This window comes from Ursus arctos, unplaced genomic scaffold, assembly GCF_023065955.2.
Source record: "Ursus arctos isolate Adak ecotype North America unplaced genomic scaffold, UrsArc2.0 scaffold_20, whole genome shotgun sequence".
NCBI lineage: Eukaryota > Metazoa > Chordata > Mammalia > Carnivora > Ursidae > Ursus > Ursus arctos.
Genome location: NW_026622875.1, coordinates 10,801,434 through 10,821,378, shown reverse-complemented (window position 1 = coordinate 10,821,378; position 19,945 = coordinate 10,801,434). Strand labels below are relative to the sequence as shown.

The 19,945-nt window shown below is 40.5% G+C and overlaps 1 protein-coding gene across 11 annotated transcripts in view; it reads left to right on the top strand.

Moving 5' to 3' along the window:
- Positions 1 to 19,945, top strand: part of ARHGEF26 (Rho guanine nucleotide exchange factor 26) — a 504,613-nt gene that overhangs the window by 12,414 nt on the left and 472,254 nt on the right. For all 11 annotated transcript variants that reach the window (XR_008960675.1, XM_048216114.2, XM_057316046.1 and 8 more), the window contains 2 exons: positions 14,660 to 14,716; positions 18,153 to 18,313. Coding sequence is in view for 10 of the 11 variants with exons in the window: in XM_048216114.2 (XP_048072071.1) it covers positions 14,660 to 14,716; positions 18,153 to 18,313 (218 nt within the window). In the remaining variant the exon portion in view is untranslated. The remainder of the gene's footprint in view (positions 1 to 14,659; positions 14,717 to 18,152; positions 18,314 to 19,945) is intronic.

Here is a 19,945-nt window from a genome sequence, read left to right as displayed (position 1 = left end):
ATATAAAGATTGCGTGAGTTTACTTATATATATATACTCCGCAGCTTTTAAAATTTGCTTTTTTTCTGAACAATGTGTCTTATAAATCATTTCATGTCTACACATGATGATCTTCAGTGCTCTTCTAGCTTCTGCTTCATTCTGTAGAATGGATATCTGTTTTGACTCTTCCCCTTGGAAAGATTATACATGCTTTGAGAATGTAATAAAAACTTTGAGGCATGGATCTTTAGAAAAATGCACACACAAGTTTATATGCAAATATTTGTTTATAATTTTTTTTCTGGTTTTTTTTTTTTTCCAGTTTGAGGACTTTTCTTTTCTTCTTCTTCTTCTTTTTTTTTTTTTTTTACTTTATCTCCAAATACTGGGAACACCTTACTGGAGCTCTCTGTGTATTTTTTTTTTAAGATTTTATTTATTTTTAGAGAGAGAGAGAGAGTGGGGGGAGGAGCAGAGGGAGAGGAACAAGCAGACTCCTCACTGAGCACAGAGCCTGATGCAGGGCTATATCTCATGACCCTGAGATCCTGACCTGAGCCGAAAATCAAGAGCCGGACGCTCAACCGACTGAACCAACCAGGTGCCCTTGGAGCTCTCTATGTATTAAGTATCGCTTCCATGCTGTTCATATCACCTTTAGAAATTTTCCTTTTTCTGAATTATAGCAGACTTGGAACTTGAGCTTATGTATAACCCTTTCTGAAGAATATATATATATTGAAGAAAAAACTGTTCCAGCTGGAGCTGAGTAATGAAAGGGCAATTGAATAGTAGATATGCCAGTGTTTATGTTCTTGATTCTCCAGAGAGAACAATAGGGTGTGAAATGTGGGTATGTGTGCACCATGCCCCTAGGGAGGCAGAGCACAAGAGACAGGTGCTCCACGAAAGTGGGAGGAGATGAGCACAGGGATATTAAATTTTGATTGGCATAACTACAAAAAGACATTTCAGTCAGAAACCTAGACTTGGGCCTCAATACAAAGAGGGTCTTATTATTTTATCGAGCAGAAAACCAACCAGAGAGATTGATGACTGATTCCTTCATCTCGTCTTCATGGTGAGCCTGCTCTGTGCTAGACACTGGGAGATAGAGCAAAACAGACTCCACCTTGTTTTCATTTCCTTACAGACACCCTTCCTGGTGAGACAAATATCAAATAATCCCACAAATAAATGACAGAATTACAGCTGTATTAATGCCATGAAGGACATGTTTGTGCTGCTCTGAGATCCTCCTGGGGGAGGGCACCTGTCTGGGCAGGGTGCTGTCAACCGATAGATGGTGGCAAAAGGAGAGACAAGAGCCGCCATCAGTGGCATGTTAAGACAGGTGTCTGAGTGAAGTTGGTGGTGGGGGACAGGGACAGAATTGAGGAGTCCCAGGCAGAGAAACTGCTGTATGTAGACCCTATGGGGTAATGGTAGGTAAGAGGAGTTAAAATAAAATCGGTGCAGGTGGAACTTCTTGCTGTACTTGGTGGGCACTTCCTCACTCCACCCATCTCCAAATGTGGGAGGCTCCCGAGGCTCCATCTTTGGGCCTCTTATCTGCACTTGCTTGGTGATCTCATCCAATTTGGTGGATTTAAATACATCATATACTCTGATGACTTCCAAGTTTCTATCTCTAGACCAGACCTTTGCCTGAGTTTTCAGATAAGGATATCCAGATTCTTTTCCTTTTTTTTTTTTTTAAAGATTTTATTTATGTATTTGACAGAGAGAGACAGCCAGCGAGAGAGGGAACACAAGCAGGGGGAGTGGGAGAGGAAGAAGCAGCCTCATAGCGGAGGAGCCCGATGTGGGGCTCGATCCCAGAACGCCAGGATCACACCCTGAGCCGAAGGCAGATGCTTAACAACTGTGCCACCCAGGCGCCGCTGTACATCTTTTTTCTTTCTGGTCTCCTAAATTGGCTGCTTTGTTGATCTGCAAAGGAAATGCAATTTCCTGTTAATTGTGTCCTTTGAGCTATCTAAAAGATTCTGCAAGTTTGGGAGAAAGAAGTTTAGGAAATGTGCCTTGGCTTGATAGTGCTGTCCCCAGGAACATTTTTATTAAAGTACTTTTTTTTTTTAAAGATTTTATTTATTTATTTGACAGAGATAGAGACAGCCAGCGAGAGAGGAAACACAAGCAGGGGGAGTGGGAGAGGAAGAAGCAGGCTCATAGCGGAAGAGCCTAATGTGGGGCTCGATCCCAGAATGCCGGGATCACGCCCTGAGCCGAAGGCAGACGCCTAACCGCTGTGCCACCCAGGCGCCCCTCCAGATTCTTTTCTGATATAATTGGCATCTCAAAGTTAACCTGTCCAAAAATTTACTTCTGCTAATTCTCTTCTCTCCCACCCAGACCTGCTTTTCCCACAATGTATATTTTTTTCTAAGCAAATAACCACTCCATCTTTCTCTTTGCCAAGGCCAAAAACCTTGGAGTCACTCCTCACTCTTCTCTTTCTCCCATAACATCTTCCAATTTGGTGCAAAGTCAGTTTGTTGCCTTTACCTTCAGAAGTGGATTGTCCCCACTGCTTCCCAGCTCAACTTCTGTATCTCCTGGGGTCCCTTTACATCTCCTCTCCGTGTAACAGCATATAATTGTAGTGTTTATTTGTGATGCTGTTAAAATACACTGAGATACTCTCTCTTCGTTCTGATCCCTCAGGTGTTCTCGCCTCCACTTAGAGTAAAGGCCAAGCCTTACAGTGGCCAGTGAGGCTGTGTGATCTGGCCTGATTCCCTTTCTGGACTCATCTCCTGCTTCCTCCTCCATCTTTCTCATTGCTCAGTCACACTGATGTTCCTAGAATACAGGGTGTACTCTGCCCCAGGGCCTTTGCATTTCTGGTCTGCCCAACTTACAGTAGCTCTTCCTCCAGAGAGCCACATGGTTTTCTCCCTCACCTTCTCCCTAGCACTCCTTTAACATTTCTTATCCTCTTCATGATACTTACTTCTCTCACATACTGTGTGATTTACTTTTTTGATTAATTGTTCATCTACTCTGCTGGAATAAAAGCTGCATATAAAGGCAGAGGTTTTTGTCCGTTTTGTTTCCTGCTATTTCCCTAGCACATGAAACAGTGCCTGACTTATAGTGCGTTTGCAGTAACTATTGGATGAGTTTATTAATGAGTGTATAAATAAATGAATATAAATGCAGAAATCTAATCCCATAAGTGAAAATAGTAGAAAGTTACTCAGCAGTGAAAACAGCAAGGAAGTTTACTATTTAGGGACCATTTGGAGGATGTTTTAAGTTTTTATTAAAAAAAAATTCTTGATTGTTGGTTGGCTACATCCTGGATTTAATACATGTCTTTGATACATTGGGGAACTTGGCGTCTTCATAGCTTAAAACTATGTTAGCCCATGGTAGGTATTGGCTACTATGAAATCAAATTCAATGGCAACCTAATTTTTCACTTGGTATTTCTTTTGGGGAGGTAAATGGGATGTGTTCAAGAATGATAGCATTCTGTAGGAATACAGTGCAAGTAGGTAAAGGGAGGGAAGGCTCATTTACTTTGAGGAGTTCTAATGACTGTGCGAAAGGCACATTAGTGAGTTTAGGATTGTGGGAATCATCTATCAGATTCTTGTATTTACCCTCTCGATCTTAACATGTGCCCTTGTGGCATCTTCTCCTTTAGTCCAATGATGGGACTGTTCTTCAAGGCCCCATCCACAGAGTGATTTGTCGCCATGAAGAGTTGAGAAGTCGTTACTATAAAAATTATTATTGAATCTTTAACTACTGAACTTGTGTTTAAAAATTTGTTTCTCAAATTTTGTTGATTTATCCAGAGTACCGATAGCCTGTTGATTTTCTACTTTAGTCTGTGCTCTAACGTCTTAAGATTATTATGGCATTCATTATTTGAAGAGGTAAAGACTACAGAGCCAACGGATCGCTTCTACAGAAGAATTAGTGTTGCCAGTGAAAGGAAATTGCAGATTATTTTCCCTTTTGGTGTGGGAGATAAACACTGCCAGCCATCCAACTGAAATAACACAAAAATGGAGTGGTTCCCATTTTGAAGTGGCAGGAAACTGCTTCAGGTAATGATATGCAAAGGAGTAGGGTTGTTCGCTCAAGTGACACCAGGGAGCCCCTATATCCTTGTGGGTTCAAGGTCTCAGTAGGAGCAGACAGCGCAGCGGATGACTGCAGGGTAGCTGTAGCTCAGGGACCCGGCATTGAATCATTATGATATTAATTTGTGGACATGCAGTCAAATTATTGACCAAATATTTGCAGAGGACGTACTGTGCACCAGGGGTTGTACTAGGTGATTCCACTACATTTTATGTAGTCCTTAGGACAGTGGCAGGAGGGCAGTACTATTTCTCTACCTTGTATCAAGGCAGCTGAGACTATGAGATGTTAAATATGGTTACTCTCCAGCTATTTTTGGTAGGGTTTTGAGATTACCTAGAACGGAGCCTTGGGCTCTGGAAGAAAAGGAAGTATATTTCTCTCTGGTACTTGGCCAATAATGTGTCTCAGCAACTATCTGCATGGTGGCTCTCTTCTTGACATGAACTCATTTTCCCTTTTTTCTGTGTCTGTCTTTTCTCCCGAGAACTCTGCACACACTCCCATTTCTGAGTTCTTGTATGTTTTCCTGTCAGCTTCCGTATATAACTACGCAGTTCAGTTTCTTGAGAGAGAATCCTGTCGGATCAGAGCAGCTCAGCACTTTCCCACCACTTAATAGGCCACTTAACCATTTTTTGTTGTTTGGCCAGGTGCCTAACTAGCTCTATTCCAATCAGCTTTGGCCTTCATGATGTATTATGGTGTGAAATGTGGCCACCTTGGGTTGTTGATTTTGTGGAGGCCTGAGTAGAAAAGCGTTCCTTGTAGGGGGTCTGTGAGACTGTTCAGCAACATGACTGACATATCTAGTGTAAATTTACACATGGTGGAGTCGATGTTGCAAAGACGATTATATCAGAGGCTTAGCAAATGAGAAATACGTTTTACCTTGTAGTCGTGTGTGTGTGTGTGTATCTCAAACAAAAGTTAGAAGTTACCCTTAATACTTGCATTACACTATATTTCTGCCTTTTCTGTTTTGCTACATTTAAATAGATGTTGAAATTCATGGACTTTATCGTGTCATTCACTTGTAGTTTGAAAAACTGGTGTCTGATTCAAAAATTCATAGGTATCACACTGCATCGTGGTGGATGTGGCAAGCAAAGCAAGCCTAAATCCCAGTACCTGCACCGTAGGAACTTAGAAGCTGGTTCAGAAGACAATAGAAGTGAAACAGCTAAATGGTGTTTCTGAAAGAATGTAGGGCACAGTGCCAAAATGAATGACACAAAGAGAAATCACAGAGAGCCATAAAGGTCAGGGAAGCTTTCTTGAGAGAGGGTGACTAAAACTAGGTGGGCAGAAGAGTAGGAAATAAAAGCAGTGGAAGTATGAGATATGGCTTGAGTGAAGTTTGATGTATAGGTCAATGGAAGAACAGCAGTGGTAAGTCTTGCCAGTGTCTCAGATCTCCTCCGTACGATAAGATAATCCCTGTCCGATGAAACCATTGCATGCTTTGTACATCTAATGTACATCTAATGTTCACTTTCTTACCCAATTTTCCAGAACAGGTTTTGCTCAGGTTAGATCTTTATTGCAAATCTAAGAAATTAACTTTATTGTCAGTGTTGTTTTAAGTAACTGACTGGTTTGGAGTTGATCATTCCTCTCCATTTGCCGCTTGACAAAAACAACAAATAAAAATGAAATAGCCACTGAGATGTTGGCACCACTTGCACAAACAGGAGTTCTCCTCTCCTGCCAGAGGCGCACCTCAGCCCTGTTCTGCCCTCGTCAGCCCTAGTTGACTCAGGCCTTCACTGAGTCTGCGGTGCCGTGCTCTGTTACCCCGACGCTAGCCCAGTCCTCGTCGCTGTCACACCTGCACACGTGCTCGGCCTCACACTCCCTTTCTTCACTGCCTCAGAAGCCACTGTGGTTCGGGCTTGACTGAAATCTTGCTTTCTCGTTGCCTCCCTTTCCCTTAGCTACTTTACTTCTTTTATCTGCTGGTGGTCACCTGCCATGTCACTAGCTTTCCTTGTGGGCAGCAACAAAGAAATGCAGGTATTACTGGCATCCTTAAACAATTCCATGTGTCTGCCCTGCTTGCTTTATTCCTTTCTTGAGAAAGGACTTTGAAACCTGTTTTAGTTTTTATTAAAAATGAGGCTTTGATTACAAAGCCATGTTTACTATGCAAAAATCAAAAATTACCAATAGACAAAAAGAAGAAAATAAAAATTAGTTGAAATCTCTCCCTCTCCCCATCACTGTTGACATTTTGGTATAGAAATTTTCAGACATTTTGTGTGTGTGTGTGTGTGTGTGTGTGTGTGTGTATACGTATAGAGTTTTTTTTAAGCAAAAATTCAATAATATAATATTGTCTTGTTACCCATATTTTCCCTTTAACGATGTTGTAAATATCTTTTCATGTCATTAAACCTGCTGTTTTGTAACACATTTTTTTTCTTTTTTACCCATGTTGTGAGATGACTTCTCATGTCATTAAACTTTCTTCCATAAGAATCTTTTTAAAGCCCATATTGTATTTCATCAAATAAGTGGATGTTTGGTTCTTTTTCCCAACTCCGTATTATTAGTCATCAACTTGTTCTTCAGTTTCCAATTTAAAATTCAAAATATAAAGGTGATTAAGTCCTTTTAAAACAATCTTTTTGACTTACAGACAGGTTCTCCTTATTACAACATTAAACATACCAGTTAAGACTGGAATCTGCTTTGATTTGACCGCCATTCCCAATCCTTTCCCCTGTTAGCCACTATTAACACTGCTCTCAGTATTTTATGAAGTGTTCCACTTTTTAAAACTGCCCATCCTTTATTAAATTCTTGTAGAGAACTGTCCGTCACTTCTAAAACCAGTTTCCTTTTCATCCTTTCTATTCTGTATCATTAGCTTTTCATGCCTTTCCTAACTTCATTTTCTTCTCTTAATTGTTGATAGAGAAAGGAGAGCTGTTTCTCTTGCTTATCTGGGGGCTACGGGGTGACAACATTTGAGTCTGGGCTCAGTAGCCCCACAGGGGAATGAGGCCAGTAGGAGCCACAAGTGAAAGAGAGGAATGTGTTTAGCAGGAGTAATGTCAGGACTAATGAACGGGTTAAATTGCCAGGGCACCCCATTGACAGCTTAGCTTTCACAGACGCAGAAGCTGGGAACCCAGGGGGAGATGAAGTGTCTGGGCCATTCAGGAGGAGGACCGTAGTTTAGGGGAACTAGATAGTGTTTTAAGTAACTGATTGGTTTGGAGCCAGTTGGAGTTGCCAGGTTGTTAACAGGTTCTGCTGCATGGTAAGCATTTGATGCAGCGATAGTTTGAGAAATAAATAAATAGATAAAGGACCGACAAGAACTCTGAATCAGGAATTGGCTAATATGCGTAGCTAGCTAGTGAGGGCTGGTTGCAATGAAGTAATGCATGCTTATCTTCTAAATTGCACAAAGGACAACAGTTTATTCTTGTATTTTTAATTACCTATCTGCTTGTGGTTTGTACTTTCAGCCTCATATCTGTATTGAAATAATTTGGGTTCATTCAGGAATCCTGGCTCTGTCTGTAGAAGGTGACGCAGGCCATAGAGGAGCAAAAGCCTCAAGCCCTGGCCTGCCTTATCTGAGTTTGCCATTGATTTTGCAGACCTGAGGTTACCTCCAGGAGGCCGAGAGTGCTGGCTGCTTCTTAAGATCCAAGAACTTTGGTGAGAATTACAGAATTATTACTGTACATCAAAGAGGAGATCAGTTTTTTGAACAAACAAATTAGGAGGTCCCTGGCACATTAGTTGACATATTTTTAAAATGATTTTATTAAATGGGCCGTTGTCTTCTACCTCTCTGTTTTTTTAAAGCGGTATTTTATCTATTTACCCACCCCCTCCTGAAAGTGTGACACTGTCCTCCTCCTGATCTTGTTTATCTGATCTTCGGTGACACAGATCTCTGATCCTTTAGACTTGTGTCCTATGGCAGCTCATAGCTTAGGTGGAGTGATCTCTCAGGATCTTTCGCTGTGGATGAGGTGGGCCTTCAGAGAGCCTACAGGCCTGGTTACAAGGACACTGTTTCTGGATCCTGGCAGATTTTTCATTTTAGGGACTTGAAACATACTCTCGGAGAGCGGCTGTTCCCATGTTATTTACAGTGAAAGAACTCTAGCTCATTTGTAATTCAGGGGCTATGTGGGTTGTGTTAAGTCTATAGAAGACCTGAGAGTGATTGTGTCCCATGGTATAATTTTACTTGGCCATTCATTCCCTTAGCACTTTTGAACTCTTGAGAACAAAAAGCCTATGAATAGGGAATCACCAACAAGCGTGAATAACCAGCTGATTTTCAGCAAGTGGGTAAACTCTGGCAAGTTTAAAGGTCTTAGCTCAAATTGAATATCCCGGTGCATTAGTGCTTTATGAAGCCAGAGGGATTATAAATATCTGATCTAAGTTTTAACTAGCTATATTTCTGAGCCTTTTTGGATGGTCAGTCATTTGAGGCCCTCCCATTCTGGTTTCCCTGGCTGGTAGGGAAACACGGAAGGAATGTGCCAGCCATCTGATCTAGAAACAGTAACTCGTGGAGGGCCTGAAAATATACCCCATGGAAAATGACCATCTGGTCGGCTGAGAGACTGGTGTTATTAACGTCAACTCCCTCCGCAGATAGAGGACTGGCTCTATTCTGTAGATAGAAATGTCAGTACTGGGACTCTCTTTGGGCCTGGAGAATCATATTGGCTTATAACCTATTCCAGTTGGTGAAATCAAAGGCCAAGGAATATCGACAAAGTTCAGGGTGTCCTGACACAGTTCTCCACAAGGTGAAAAATCCCCGTAACTGTGCTGAATGCAGGAATGGAATTAACTTCCAGGCTTCTTCTATTCCCTCATAGGGTAGTTGTCTAGAAAGCTCAGATGTGCAAGGTATCAAGAAGGAGCCAGGCATGAATTTTAGATGGAGTAGCTAATAATTAACTTTTGGCTTTCTACTTGAGGGAGTTTACCCTTTTATCAATTTCAAAAATTTTAGGTCTAACTAGACAATATCGTATGCATAGATGAAGTATCTTACACTGTTCTTTATTAGTTTTAGCCAATTGTCAATTTCCATACCATTTGAATATACAAAATATATCCGTTACAAAGATCATGAGTGAAGAGTTTCAATACTGATTACTGCAGTACATGTATACATATACATAGAATCTGTAATGATGAGTGTAAAAACTATTGTAACCGTGAGTTCTCTGCATTCATGTCTTGATAAGCCACATATATGTTTATATTTTTAAACTTACGTTAAAACTGTAGATGTGGGCTCAGTTCTGTGTTTTTTTTTTTTTTAAGATTTTATTTATTTACTTGACAGAGATAGAGACAGCCAGCGAGAGAGGTAACACAAGCAGGGGAGTGGGAGAGGAAGAAGCAGGCTCACAGCGGAGGAGCCTGATGTGGGGCTCGATCCCAGAACTCCGGGATCACGCCCTGAGCCGAAGGCAGACGCTTAACCACTGTGCCACCCAGGCGCCCCTCAGTTCTGTGGTTTTATTGGAGTTAATTTTTATCCACTTAAAACGTTGAAGATAACGACATGCATCATACTTTCTCCTTAGAGTCTAGAATCTGCCATGGTAGGATTTGAACACTTTTGTGAATTGGTTAGATTATACAAAATCAAGAACCCCAAACTGAATCCAGTTCTTAGTGTTTCATTAAACTACATTTGCAGTTCTACTTACTGATGATATAGTTAAATAAAAAATTTAAATCAGCAAGGAATAAGAAAGCTCACGTGAAGTCAGAAGAGACCGTTAGAGGCATGTTGCTTTGGCTGTCTGTGTGTTCCCAGTTGTACTCAGCCAGAGTTACCAATATGAAATATCGTTTATTAAAATATAGAAGGAGGGGCGCCTGGATGGCGCAGTCGTTAAGCGTCTGCCTTCGGCTCAAGGCATGATCCCGCCGTTCTGGGATCGAGCCCCACATCAGGCTTCTCTGCTAAGAGCCTGCTTCTTCCTCTCCCACTCCCCCTGCTTGTGTTCCCTCTCTCGCTGGTTGTCTCTCTCTGTCAAAATAAATAAATAAAATCTTTATAAAAAAATAAAATGTAGAAGGAGCCTGTACAATTTTAATTTTTTTCATTTAGGGTAGCAAATAGGAATCAGGTGTTAGAAGCTGCTGTGCTATTTTTTTTTTTTCTTTTCCACACATGGAAACAAGAGGAACTTGAAACAGCATGATAAACTTGATAATATTCCAGATTCTCTTAGCAAAAACGTGCAAACTGCAAAAAGCAGGTCAATTTTAAAACTATAGGTATAAACATATGCTTTTCACACATTTTTTTTCTTGGGAAAAAAAAAAAAAGCCTGAGCCTTCCAGTGAGTTAAGTTTACTGATAAGGTTTGCTCTTTTTGAATTAGAGAATTTCTAGAGATATTTACTTTTTTTTTTTGAGAGAGAGAGAGATAGAGAGTCCACAAAGGAGGGGGAGGGTGCAGAGAGAGTATCTTAAGCAACCTTCAAGCTCAGCACACAGCCCAACATGGGACTGGATCTCACGACCCTGAGATCATAACCTGAACCGAAATCAAGAGCTGGATACTTAACCAACTAAGCCACCCAGGTTGTCCTTAGAGGTATTTACTATTAAAAACTTGGCACACATTCTCCTTTTTTTCCCTTCCTTTTCCACCCTCCATCCCTCCTTTCCTTCCTTGTTTCTTTCTGATTGATATTTTGCTCCGGTGTGTTCATTCTACCCTAATATTCTGTTCTCTGCCTTTTCACCAGTCTCCATGGGGGCCCTTTCTTTCTCTGGTTTCATTTCTCCAAACTGCTCAGTTTCTGAAAGCATCTGGCCTGTTCATGACCTCCTCCATCCAGGCCCCTGCTCCCAGGTACTACTTAAATTTAAGTTGAACATGAAAAGAAGTCCCAGGTGGACATCATGATACCTCTTGGCTCAGGAGGGGGAAGCTGTCCAGCCTGCCCTGTACAGGGGACAGAACGGCCAACAGAGAAGGACAGGCGCTGGAGCTGTGGCCTGGCAGCCAGCCAGGAGGGGCTGGTGGATCATAACTGTCCGCAGCAAACTTTGAGGCTCCTCCAGTGGGCTGCACTTCAGTTTTCTTAGTTATGATCCAGGAATGCTCCCTGGAATCTTTTTCTTTTCTGTCTCAGTAGTTTTCTATGGGTTGCTGATGACTTTTTGGTTAAAGGAGTATTTTACGTTGTTTGTATTAGTATTAATGAAATATGATAATTCTGGGAGTGAGTGCTTTGCCTTTTTCAAAACTACTTTTTTTCCCCCTCAAAAGAGAAACTATTTTGTCTGGGGATTTTTTTTTTTCTTCTCAATGGGATAAAGTACTCTTAATCCCTCAGTAAACTAGCTGTCACCTGTGTAGGCCTCTAAGTCCACATGGTTCATTCTCTTTCCCTTAAGATTTCTGGGTCTGAACTCATTAGTAGTTCTGGATGACAAGGCCAGTGCGTGGAAATTCTTGCTGGTGATCTCACCTGCAGAAATTGTGGGCATGGCGCCTGGATATCGATCTGCCAAGACTGTGTGTCAGGAAGGAAACCCTGTGAAATTCCTGCTCCGGGTTAACCAAACGGGAGTAGTGCTGAACAGTTTCATTCTTCTGGCTGGTCTCCTCCCTTATTAAAATGGATGAAGAAGCCTTTTTAGCCGTGAATTCTTGCTGACAGGCTGACCCCGGGTCAAGATGGTGGGTAAGGCTAAGAACATTCCACAATATGGGTGGATGAAAAAGAACATATGGAGACTTGATACAGGCCTGGCATTAGAAGGAGTTTTAGTAATGATTGCCCAAACCTAGAAATGGGGTGCCTCTCACAGAGCAGGAGTCCCTCAACCACCTGGGGCACCTGATTGGTGCAGTTGGTTGGGGATCTGACTCCTGGTTTCAGCTCAGGTCATAGTCTCGGTCACGGGATCGGGCCCTGCATGGGGCTCTGTGCTCAGTGTGCAGTCTGCTTAGGACTCTCTCTCCTTCTGCCTCTGTCCTTGCCCCCACTCTCTCTCTCTCTCTCTCTCTAAAATAAATAAATCTTAAAAAAAGAGAGAGATTGAGATTATGAGCTCTGGAATTAGACAGGCATGGATGCAGATCTGGCTCTTGCTACCTGTTAGCTGTGTGGTCTTAGATCTTAAGCCTCACTTGTTATCCCCACCTGAATCAGGGATAAGGATGGTATTGATTTTCGTGAGTTTTTAGGAGGATTCAATGGGAAAGGGGGTATAAAATGTTTAGCACACATCCAGGCATGCAGGAAATGTTCAGTAAATAATTGCTGATTTTACCACTGATTTAGGACTCTTTCTACACTACTGCACTACTTTCTATCCTCTTCCAAAAGTCAGGTTAGAGACCGTAACATGTGTCTACATTTCCATGACAGCACAATGTAGGGCACTATGCGCCCAAGGTCTTCACCCTAAGGTTTACACCACTGGGGATTCATGAAGACCATGCCAAGTGGACAGGGATCATTTTAAGGATACCATTTTTTAGACTTTTACGTTCCAGGTATCCTCCTTTCTAAAACTGAGACTCCGTGTTGCTCAGTGTTACCCCAGGGTTTTTTCTGATCGCCTCTCTCACAGTTGCCCTTTTTGCAATTTTACTAAAAGTGTCCCTCCTACCCATCTCAAATCTTAGTGTGGTGCCTTGTTCCAAGTGTCAAACCACTGGGGTATAAGATATGGGGGGTAAAATTAAAATATTGGCTTCAGTGAAGCTTTTTTTAATGAAGCCACTATAACCCCCCCCCACCTTGCTAAGAGTTGCATTCTCAGTAAAATTTACTTTTTTGGGCCTGATGCATTAAAATTGGAAGTTATTGTGTTATTTTGGTCATAGGTTATTAATGATATTGTGGTGATTATATAATCCAGAAGAGTCTCTTTTATATTTCAAGCTCAATGGTCACAGGAAATTTTAGAAAATTAAATTGAAAAATGTATTTTTGCATCTAAGTACGTTAGGGTGATTAATAAGATACCCTACCACACAGAATTACATTAGGAAATTTTGGGGGAAAATTGACATAAAAATGTGACTTTTAAGGAGAAAGAAGAATAATCTCCAGCTGTTATGGGAAGCATATTTATTTTTAAATGGAGGATGGTGGATATCAAACTGCTGTGCTTTTTACAGATGTTTGAAGACCTGTGTTAAAATTTTATTGCTGTTAGTTTCTCACAAAAGGGGAGGGTACTCTCCTTTCTTGCTGTTCTCTTTGTTAAGCACAGAATTTAATTGGTCAATATTTTATGTATGCCTTGCCTTTTGCTAATTTAATCTTTAGCTGAAAAACATGATTATCTTTCATGTGACAGACTCAGTGCCAGGCATACCAGAAGACGTACCAGGCCCTGCCTTCATGGAGTTCATGGTTCAGCCTCTACTCTAGCTTTGAAGCTGAGTCATGGGGGATGCCTGTTTGGTTAGGCGTCTGCCTCTGGCTCGGGTCATGATCCTGCTGGGGTCCTGGGATCGAGTCCCACCTCAGGCTCCCTGCTCAGCGGGGAGCCTGCTTCTCCCTCTGCCTTTCGTTCCCCCTGCTTGTGCTGTCTCTCTCCCTGACAAATAAATAAATAAAATCTTAAAACAAAACAAAACAAAAAACGAAGCTGAATCATGGTAGGCACTGCAGTAATCAAAAATGTGTGGTAATTTAGGTAGAGATTGCAGTAATTCAGCAGTAATTCAGCTAACAGTGCAATGGCTTTACTCACCAGTACAGTACTGGTGTTCTTAGTTCTTGGTTCTTGTGGGTACTTTTGCTTCCCCAGAGAATATCTGGTTAACATCCTAACATTTTTTGTCAATTAATTAATTAATTTTGAGAGAGAGAGAGAGAGAGAGAGAGAGAGAGCATGTGAGCCAGGGTGGGAAGCAGGGGAGAGGGAGAGAGAGAATCTCAAACAGACTCCTGGCTCAGTGCAGAGCCTGATGCAGGGCTCCATCTCAGGACCCTGAGATCATGACCTGACCAGAAATCAAGAGTCCTTCCAGTGCTCAATGGACTGAGCCACCCAGGCGTTCCTTTCTTTGTCAAATTTCATTGTGTTGAAAAGAATGATGAAATTGGGGCAGAGGGGACTTTGTTTTCTTGTTCGATTGGGTTTGTATGAAGAGCATGGGTATTCCATGGAGTCTTGGTGAAAAATAGTATTAAAGTTATTTTTTCAGTGTGCGATCCTGGGCAGTAAACTCTCAGAGGGGTGGCTTCACTTTCTTTATTGTTAGATTTCTTCATTCATGATTTGAGAAATTAATTTGATAAGCATTTTAGGAATATCTAGACCTAAGACTAGAACAGATTAGCACAACCTGATGGGATAGTGTTCTAGACACTTTGCAGTTCTTTTGTGTTGATGCTAATTTATTACTGTGATTAAATATTCTGTGAGGGACCCAAAAATTAATATGTACTGAATTCACACATTTTGCATAATTTCTCATAATTCATTTGTAAAAGGGCATGGAGTTATGCCTTCCGTAATTAATTATTGAAGTAAATGAGCTCAACTTCATTTTGCTTTTTCCTCTAGGTGAAAAGAAATGGATTATCACAGACAGTTAGCCAGGAGGAAAGAAAGAGACAGGAGGTATGTTTTCTACTGAGCAGATACTTTAAAGCTCCAAAGAATGTGTGCTTTCACCTACTGTGTGCACTGGCTTAGTGTTTTCCTTTGAAAACATATTCATTTTGTTCTTTTTCATAAGAGGTATGTGTTCATTGTCAAATAAAACTACACATAAGAACCCGGGAAAGGAAACTTTAAAATATCTTAATGCCATTTTAGCTTAAACAACAAAGCACCTAGTCGAGGTATTTAAACTGGAAGAAATATGTTGCAAATGAAAGAGATGTTAGATCCTGGATTGAAACAGGACGTTAGTGGGAAAACTGGTGAAATCTGAGTAAAACGTGTACATTTGTCTACAGATAAAATGTACAGTGGTTATGTCATGTGCCCTGGTTAGGGGAAGCTGGATGAAGGAAATAGGAGCTCTGTTTCCTCTTTTCAAGATTTCTATAAATCTAAAATTATACCAAAATAAAGGTTTACTTAATAAAAAATAAAACCGATAGTAATAAGATTTTACAACTTGAAATTTAAATAAATGCAGTTTAAGGAAATTATTCATTGTAATAATATAGTGACGTTCTCAAAACACTTTTTTCCTGTTATATGCATATTACTATGTTTATGTATATACATGCATATAAGTTGCACAAAGGACATGCACTGTATTTTTGTTTTATTGGCATGAAATAGCATAAAAATACAAGGCAACATTATAGTGTCATTTTTTTTAAGTTTAAAAAAGCAAAATAGTATGTAACATTGGTGTACTCATCACTGAGAATTAACAAAGGTATTACATTTATAATTTTTCCTCATATTTTTAAAAGAAAACAGGACTTTCAATAAAGTAGAAGCCCTGTGCTCTCCTTGGTGCCATTCCCTTCCTCTCCTCCCTGTGGGCAGCTATAATTATGAATTGATGTGTACCTATCCGATCTGTGTTTTTTTCTTTTTAAGATTTTATTTATTTATTTGAGAGAGAGAGAGAGAGAACAGAGAAAGAGAGAATGCCTGAGCAGGTGGGGAGGGGCAGAGTGAGGGGGAGAAGCAGACTCTTCACTGAGCAGGGAGCCCAATGCAGGACTTGATTCCAGGACCCTGGAATCATGATCTGAGCCGAAGGCAGACGCTTAACCGACTGAGCCATCCAGGCGCCCCCCCAATCTGTGTTTTTAAATCATGTATTACATATATTTATGTACATATAGTTGTCTGTATGTGTGTGTTAAAATGTAGGTAAGTGATGATTCTGAACATATTTTTTGTTTACTTTTGACATTCAGCATTATTTTTGGGATTTATCCATGTTAATGTATATTAATCTAGATCATTCATTCAGACCACTATATAGTATTCCACTCTATAAATACCATTAAAAAAAAATCTGTTGTCTGGGACGCCTGCGTGGCTTAGTCAGTTAAGCATCTGACTTTGGCTCAGGTTATGATCTCAGGGTCCTGGATCGAGTTCCGCTTGGGCTCCCTGCTCAGCGGGGAGCCTGCTTCTCCCTCTGCCTGCTGCTTCCACTGCTTGGGCTCTCTCTCTCTATCACTCTCTCTCTGGAAATAAATAAATAAAATCTTTAAAAAAAATCTATTGTCCAAATTTTAGACAGTAGGTGATACTTTTTTTTTCTTTATTATTAACATTGTGACATAAATAATGTTTGTGGATAAATTCAAGAGCTACTCCAGGGTCCTAACCCCGTTTGAACATTTGTGTTCTTGTAAACCTTTCCTATTTGAACCTATTTATTTCCTTTATATTTTGAAAATATTCAGATTAGTGATATAGAAAAAACTAATGACAGCAGCAAATCTAACTTTATGATTCCTTTCTATTCCTATGTAGCTATTTTTAGAAAGTTTAACCCAATTTGCTTTTAAGTAGTTGATGGCTCCATTGTAGGATGTTTTAACAGTTATTCCATTAAATCTATTAAACGACCACTTATTCATCTTTTCATGTGATCTATTCTATATAGTTCATGCGATCTTTTTGTTTAAATCTTAGTATTTTGCATTTGATTACAAAAGCCTTCGCTTTTGAAAATATTTTGTCATTCCAGGGTACGATATCTATCAACAACATGACACCCACTATTTTTAGTCAGGAAGTGACAGTTGTCTTCAGTTTGCACTACATTTCCCAGGGAAAGTTGTATTAATGTAATAGAATTATACAAGAGACAGGTCAAGTGAGACTCTTCATGTTCTTAGTCTTTACTCATTAGATGATTATATCACTTAAGTCCCTGGAGCACAACTGAGGTTAGACTGGCACATTTAAGTAAGACTTCCTTTAAAGCTTAAAGATGCTGAAAAGGAAGATGAACATTAAGACCAGCATCATTAACCTGACTTATAAAATAGGGCCCACTTACCAGCAGCCGGGCATCCAGTTGCCTGCGCCTGCCTGCTCCCACCCCGCTTCAGCCATAGCACAGGGACTTACGGGAGAATCTCCTGTGCCTTCTGGGCCAAGAGCTTGAGGGGAGGCGTCCTAGAGGCCAAGGTGATGACGGCAGGGTTCCAGGGAGATCTCCAGGAAGGATGTGACTCTCAGGCCTGCGAGGATATTTACCAGCCCTACCTGAGGAGGAATCCTTGTGTTGCCATTCTCGGAGAATCTGAAGTTGATTTTGTTAAGGATCTAGATGGATTCCTTTCGCAGGGCGTTGGTGCCTATCCACATATGTGGGTTGGCTTTTTAATCATTAATGAACATTTATCAGGTAAACGACTGGGTGCCTGACACCAAACATTTCTGCAGAGAGTCCTTCGCTCCTTCTTGAGATACTGACGGGAGCAGAGAGCGTTTCTTGGTGAACGAACAGAATTACTTTCAGTTGTATGAGTTTAATATAAAAGAATTCCTATGGCTGATAAGAACCTTTTGAGGGGAGATACAGTCATGGTCTTCTACTACACCCAGACTCTTTTCTGTAATGGACTACAAATTTGTTGGATTAAAGTACAAGGAGAGAAGGGGAGCCCGCATAAGAGGAGAGCAAAGAAATGTATTTGTGAGAAATTTTCTCGGAATCCCAAGTGATGTCTATAAATCCTTCATCTCCCAGAGCAGCATACTTTGAAAACAGGCCTGGAGGTGATGACCCCAGAGGTTAATTAATGTCACACTGAGATTTTATGACATGCCCTAGCTTTCCTTCCATACATTCTACCCCTTGACAAAGCATGACCTCAGGATGCAATCTCAAGTCATCTAAATGCTTTCACTTTTTCATTTTTACACTGTGGGCAGTGACTCTTTCTTGAGGTTTGGGTATATGTGCCTTATATAAAAAAGACAGTAGTTTGGTGATGCATTTTTCTTCATGCTTATTTTTTTGTGCTTTTCAAGATATATTGTTTTTATAGGAGAGTTATGAAAACTTTATTTAGTTCTTCAATCATAATAATTAATAATACATTTTTTTCCTTTGTACCAGGCTATCTTTGAAGTCATATCCTCTGAACATTCCTATTTACTCAGCTTGGAGATCTTGATACGAATGTTTAAAAATTCTAAAGAACTTAGTGATACAATGACCAAAACAGAGAGTCACCATCTTTTCTCCAACATAACAGATGTCTGTGAGGCAAGCAAAAAGTAAGTTCACCTTAGTTGGCCTTTGGTCATCCCAAGACCTTCCTTACTAACAAACATCTATGTTATCTCAAAAGAAAGACCTTTAGAAGTATGAGGTCTCTCATTGATTCAATTGGCTTTTATCTTGATCCCTTGAAATAAATTTTAAGATATGTTTCGGGTTATTGATGTATAGACAGATGGTAAGTGCATAATGAATTGTCACCACAGTTACATGTGAGGTCTCTCACTCCTTCTGTGTCCCTGCCTCTTCTCCTCACACTTGTCCTCTTCTTCTTCCTTTTAAATTATACGGGTAATAGAACAACCTTTAGTTGTGAGGGAAAGTAACTCATGGTAGCACTACTCAAATACAAAAATTATTTTTGTTTACATTTTCATATTTTTTGTTCATCTATGTAAATATTATTTTGAAAATGTAGTCATAATGACCGTAATGGTTTCCTTAGGTTTTCCCTATCTAACATTCCATAAACACTACTAGTGAGGAGTTTTCATTGTTAGTTTTAATGAGCGTAGGAATCTCAGTTCGTATACGAGTAGTGAGCTCTTACGTTCTTCTGAGTGAACTACGGAGCCTAGAGAGGAGCCCTGTGCCAGCAGTGTGACACACTGAGCTATCCTAAGTTGCTAGTTTGGTAGATCAAAATGGTTGAATATTGGCAATTTTGTATAGTTGGGTCAGAGGCGGGTTTGCCATATAATTAATGAAGCTTAAGCTTCAAGTCTTCTCACTTGCAAAGGTACCTCTTAAATATTTGCTTTTGTGCCTAATTTCTTTCTTAGTGGGCCTACCTATTGTACAAGCTCTAGGGCCCACAAAAATTGGATCTGTCCCAGGGGTGAGTGTCTGGAAGTGTCTTCTAAATCTGGACCTTGCTTATTTGTCACGTGAGGGCAGAGCCAAGCGGCCAGGAATGATAACAGGTTCATGCCTGCTGGCTCCATCACTGTGTGCAGGTAGATCTTCCCTTTGAACTTACGAGATGGAACATTCATGCTGAACAGATTAGCATGGGAGGTGGGGCTACCAAAGAGAGCTGGAGTTTGTGGTCGGATCAATGAGATCTTCAAATTTTGATGATAGTGGCACAACTTCAGAAGCCAGATTCTGCCACAGGAAGGGATCCTGGAAATCTTGATACTGACATGGATTCTTAAAAATGCATGTTCAGAGGACCCACTGGGCCTTTGGGAGCCCTGGTGGCATATACCACCACTTGGAAATCCTTGTTTAGAAGGTGGGTTGTTGCTTGTGTTCAGCCTACTGGTCCTTTTGGTCTTACCAGTTTCAGTAAGAGAAATGAAAATCTCTTTTCTCCTTCGGAGAAAACCTCAGAACAAGAGGCTTCAATGATGTGTCACTGTTTGAAAGGTATTCAGATTTCAGATTGAATCTCTTTCATTTTAACTTGTACTTTGGTTGATCGACAAAAACAAAGTGCTGTATTAGATACACAGCCATCAAGAATTATTACTGTTTTGATAACTATAAAATGTAAGTCATGATTTTAATGAGAATATGTTCTCTGAAAAGCACAGTGGCATGTTTTTATGTCTCTATGGAATTATGCTTTGAATTGTGTGGGCATTGGTCAGCCTCTTGCTGTGTATAAATGACTCCAGAGAAAG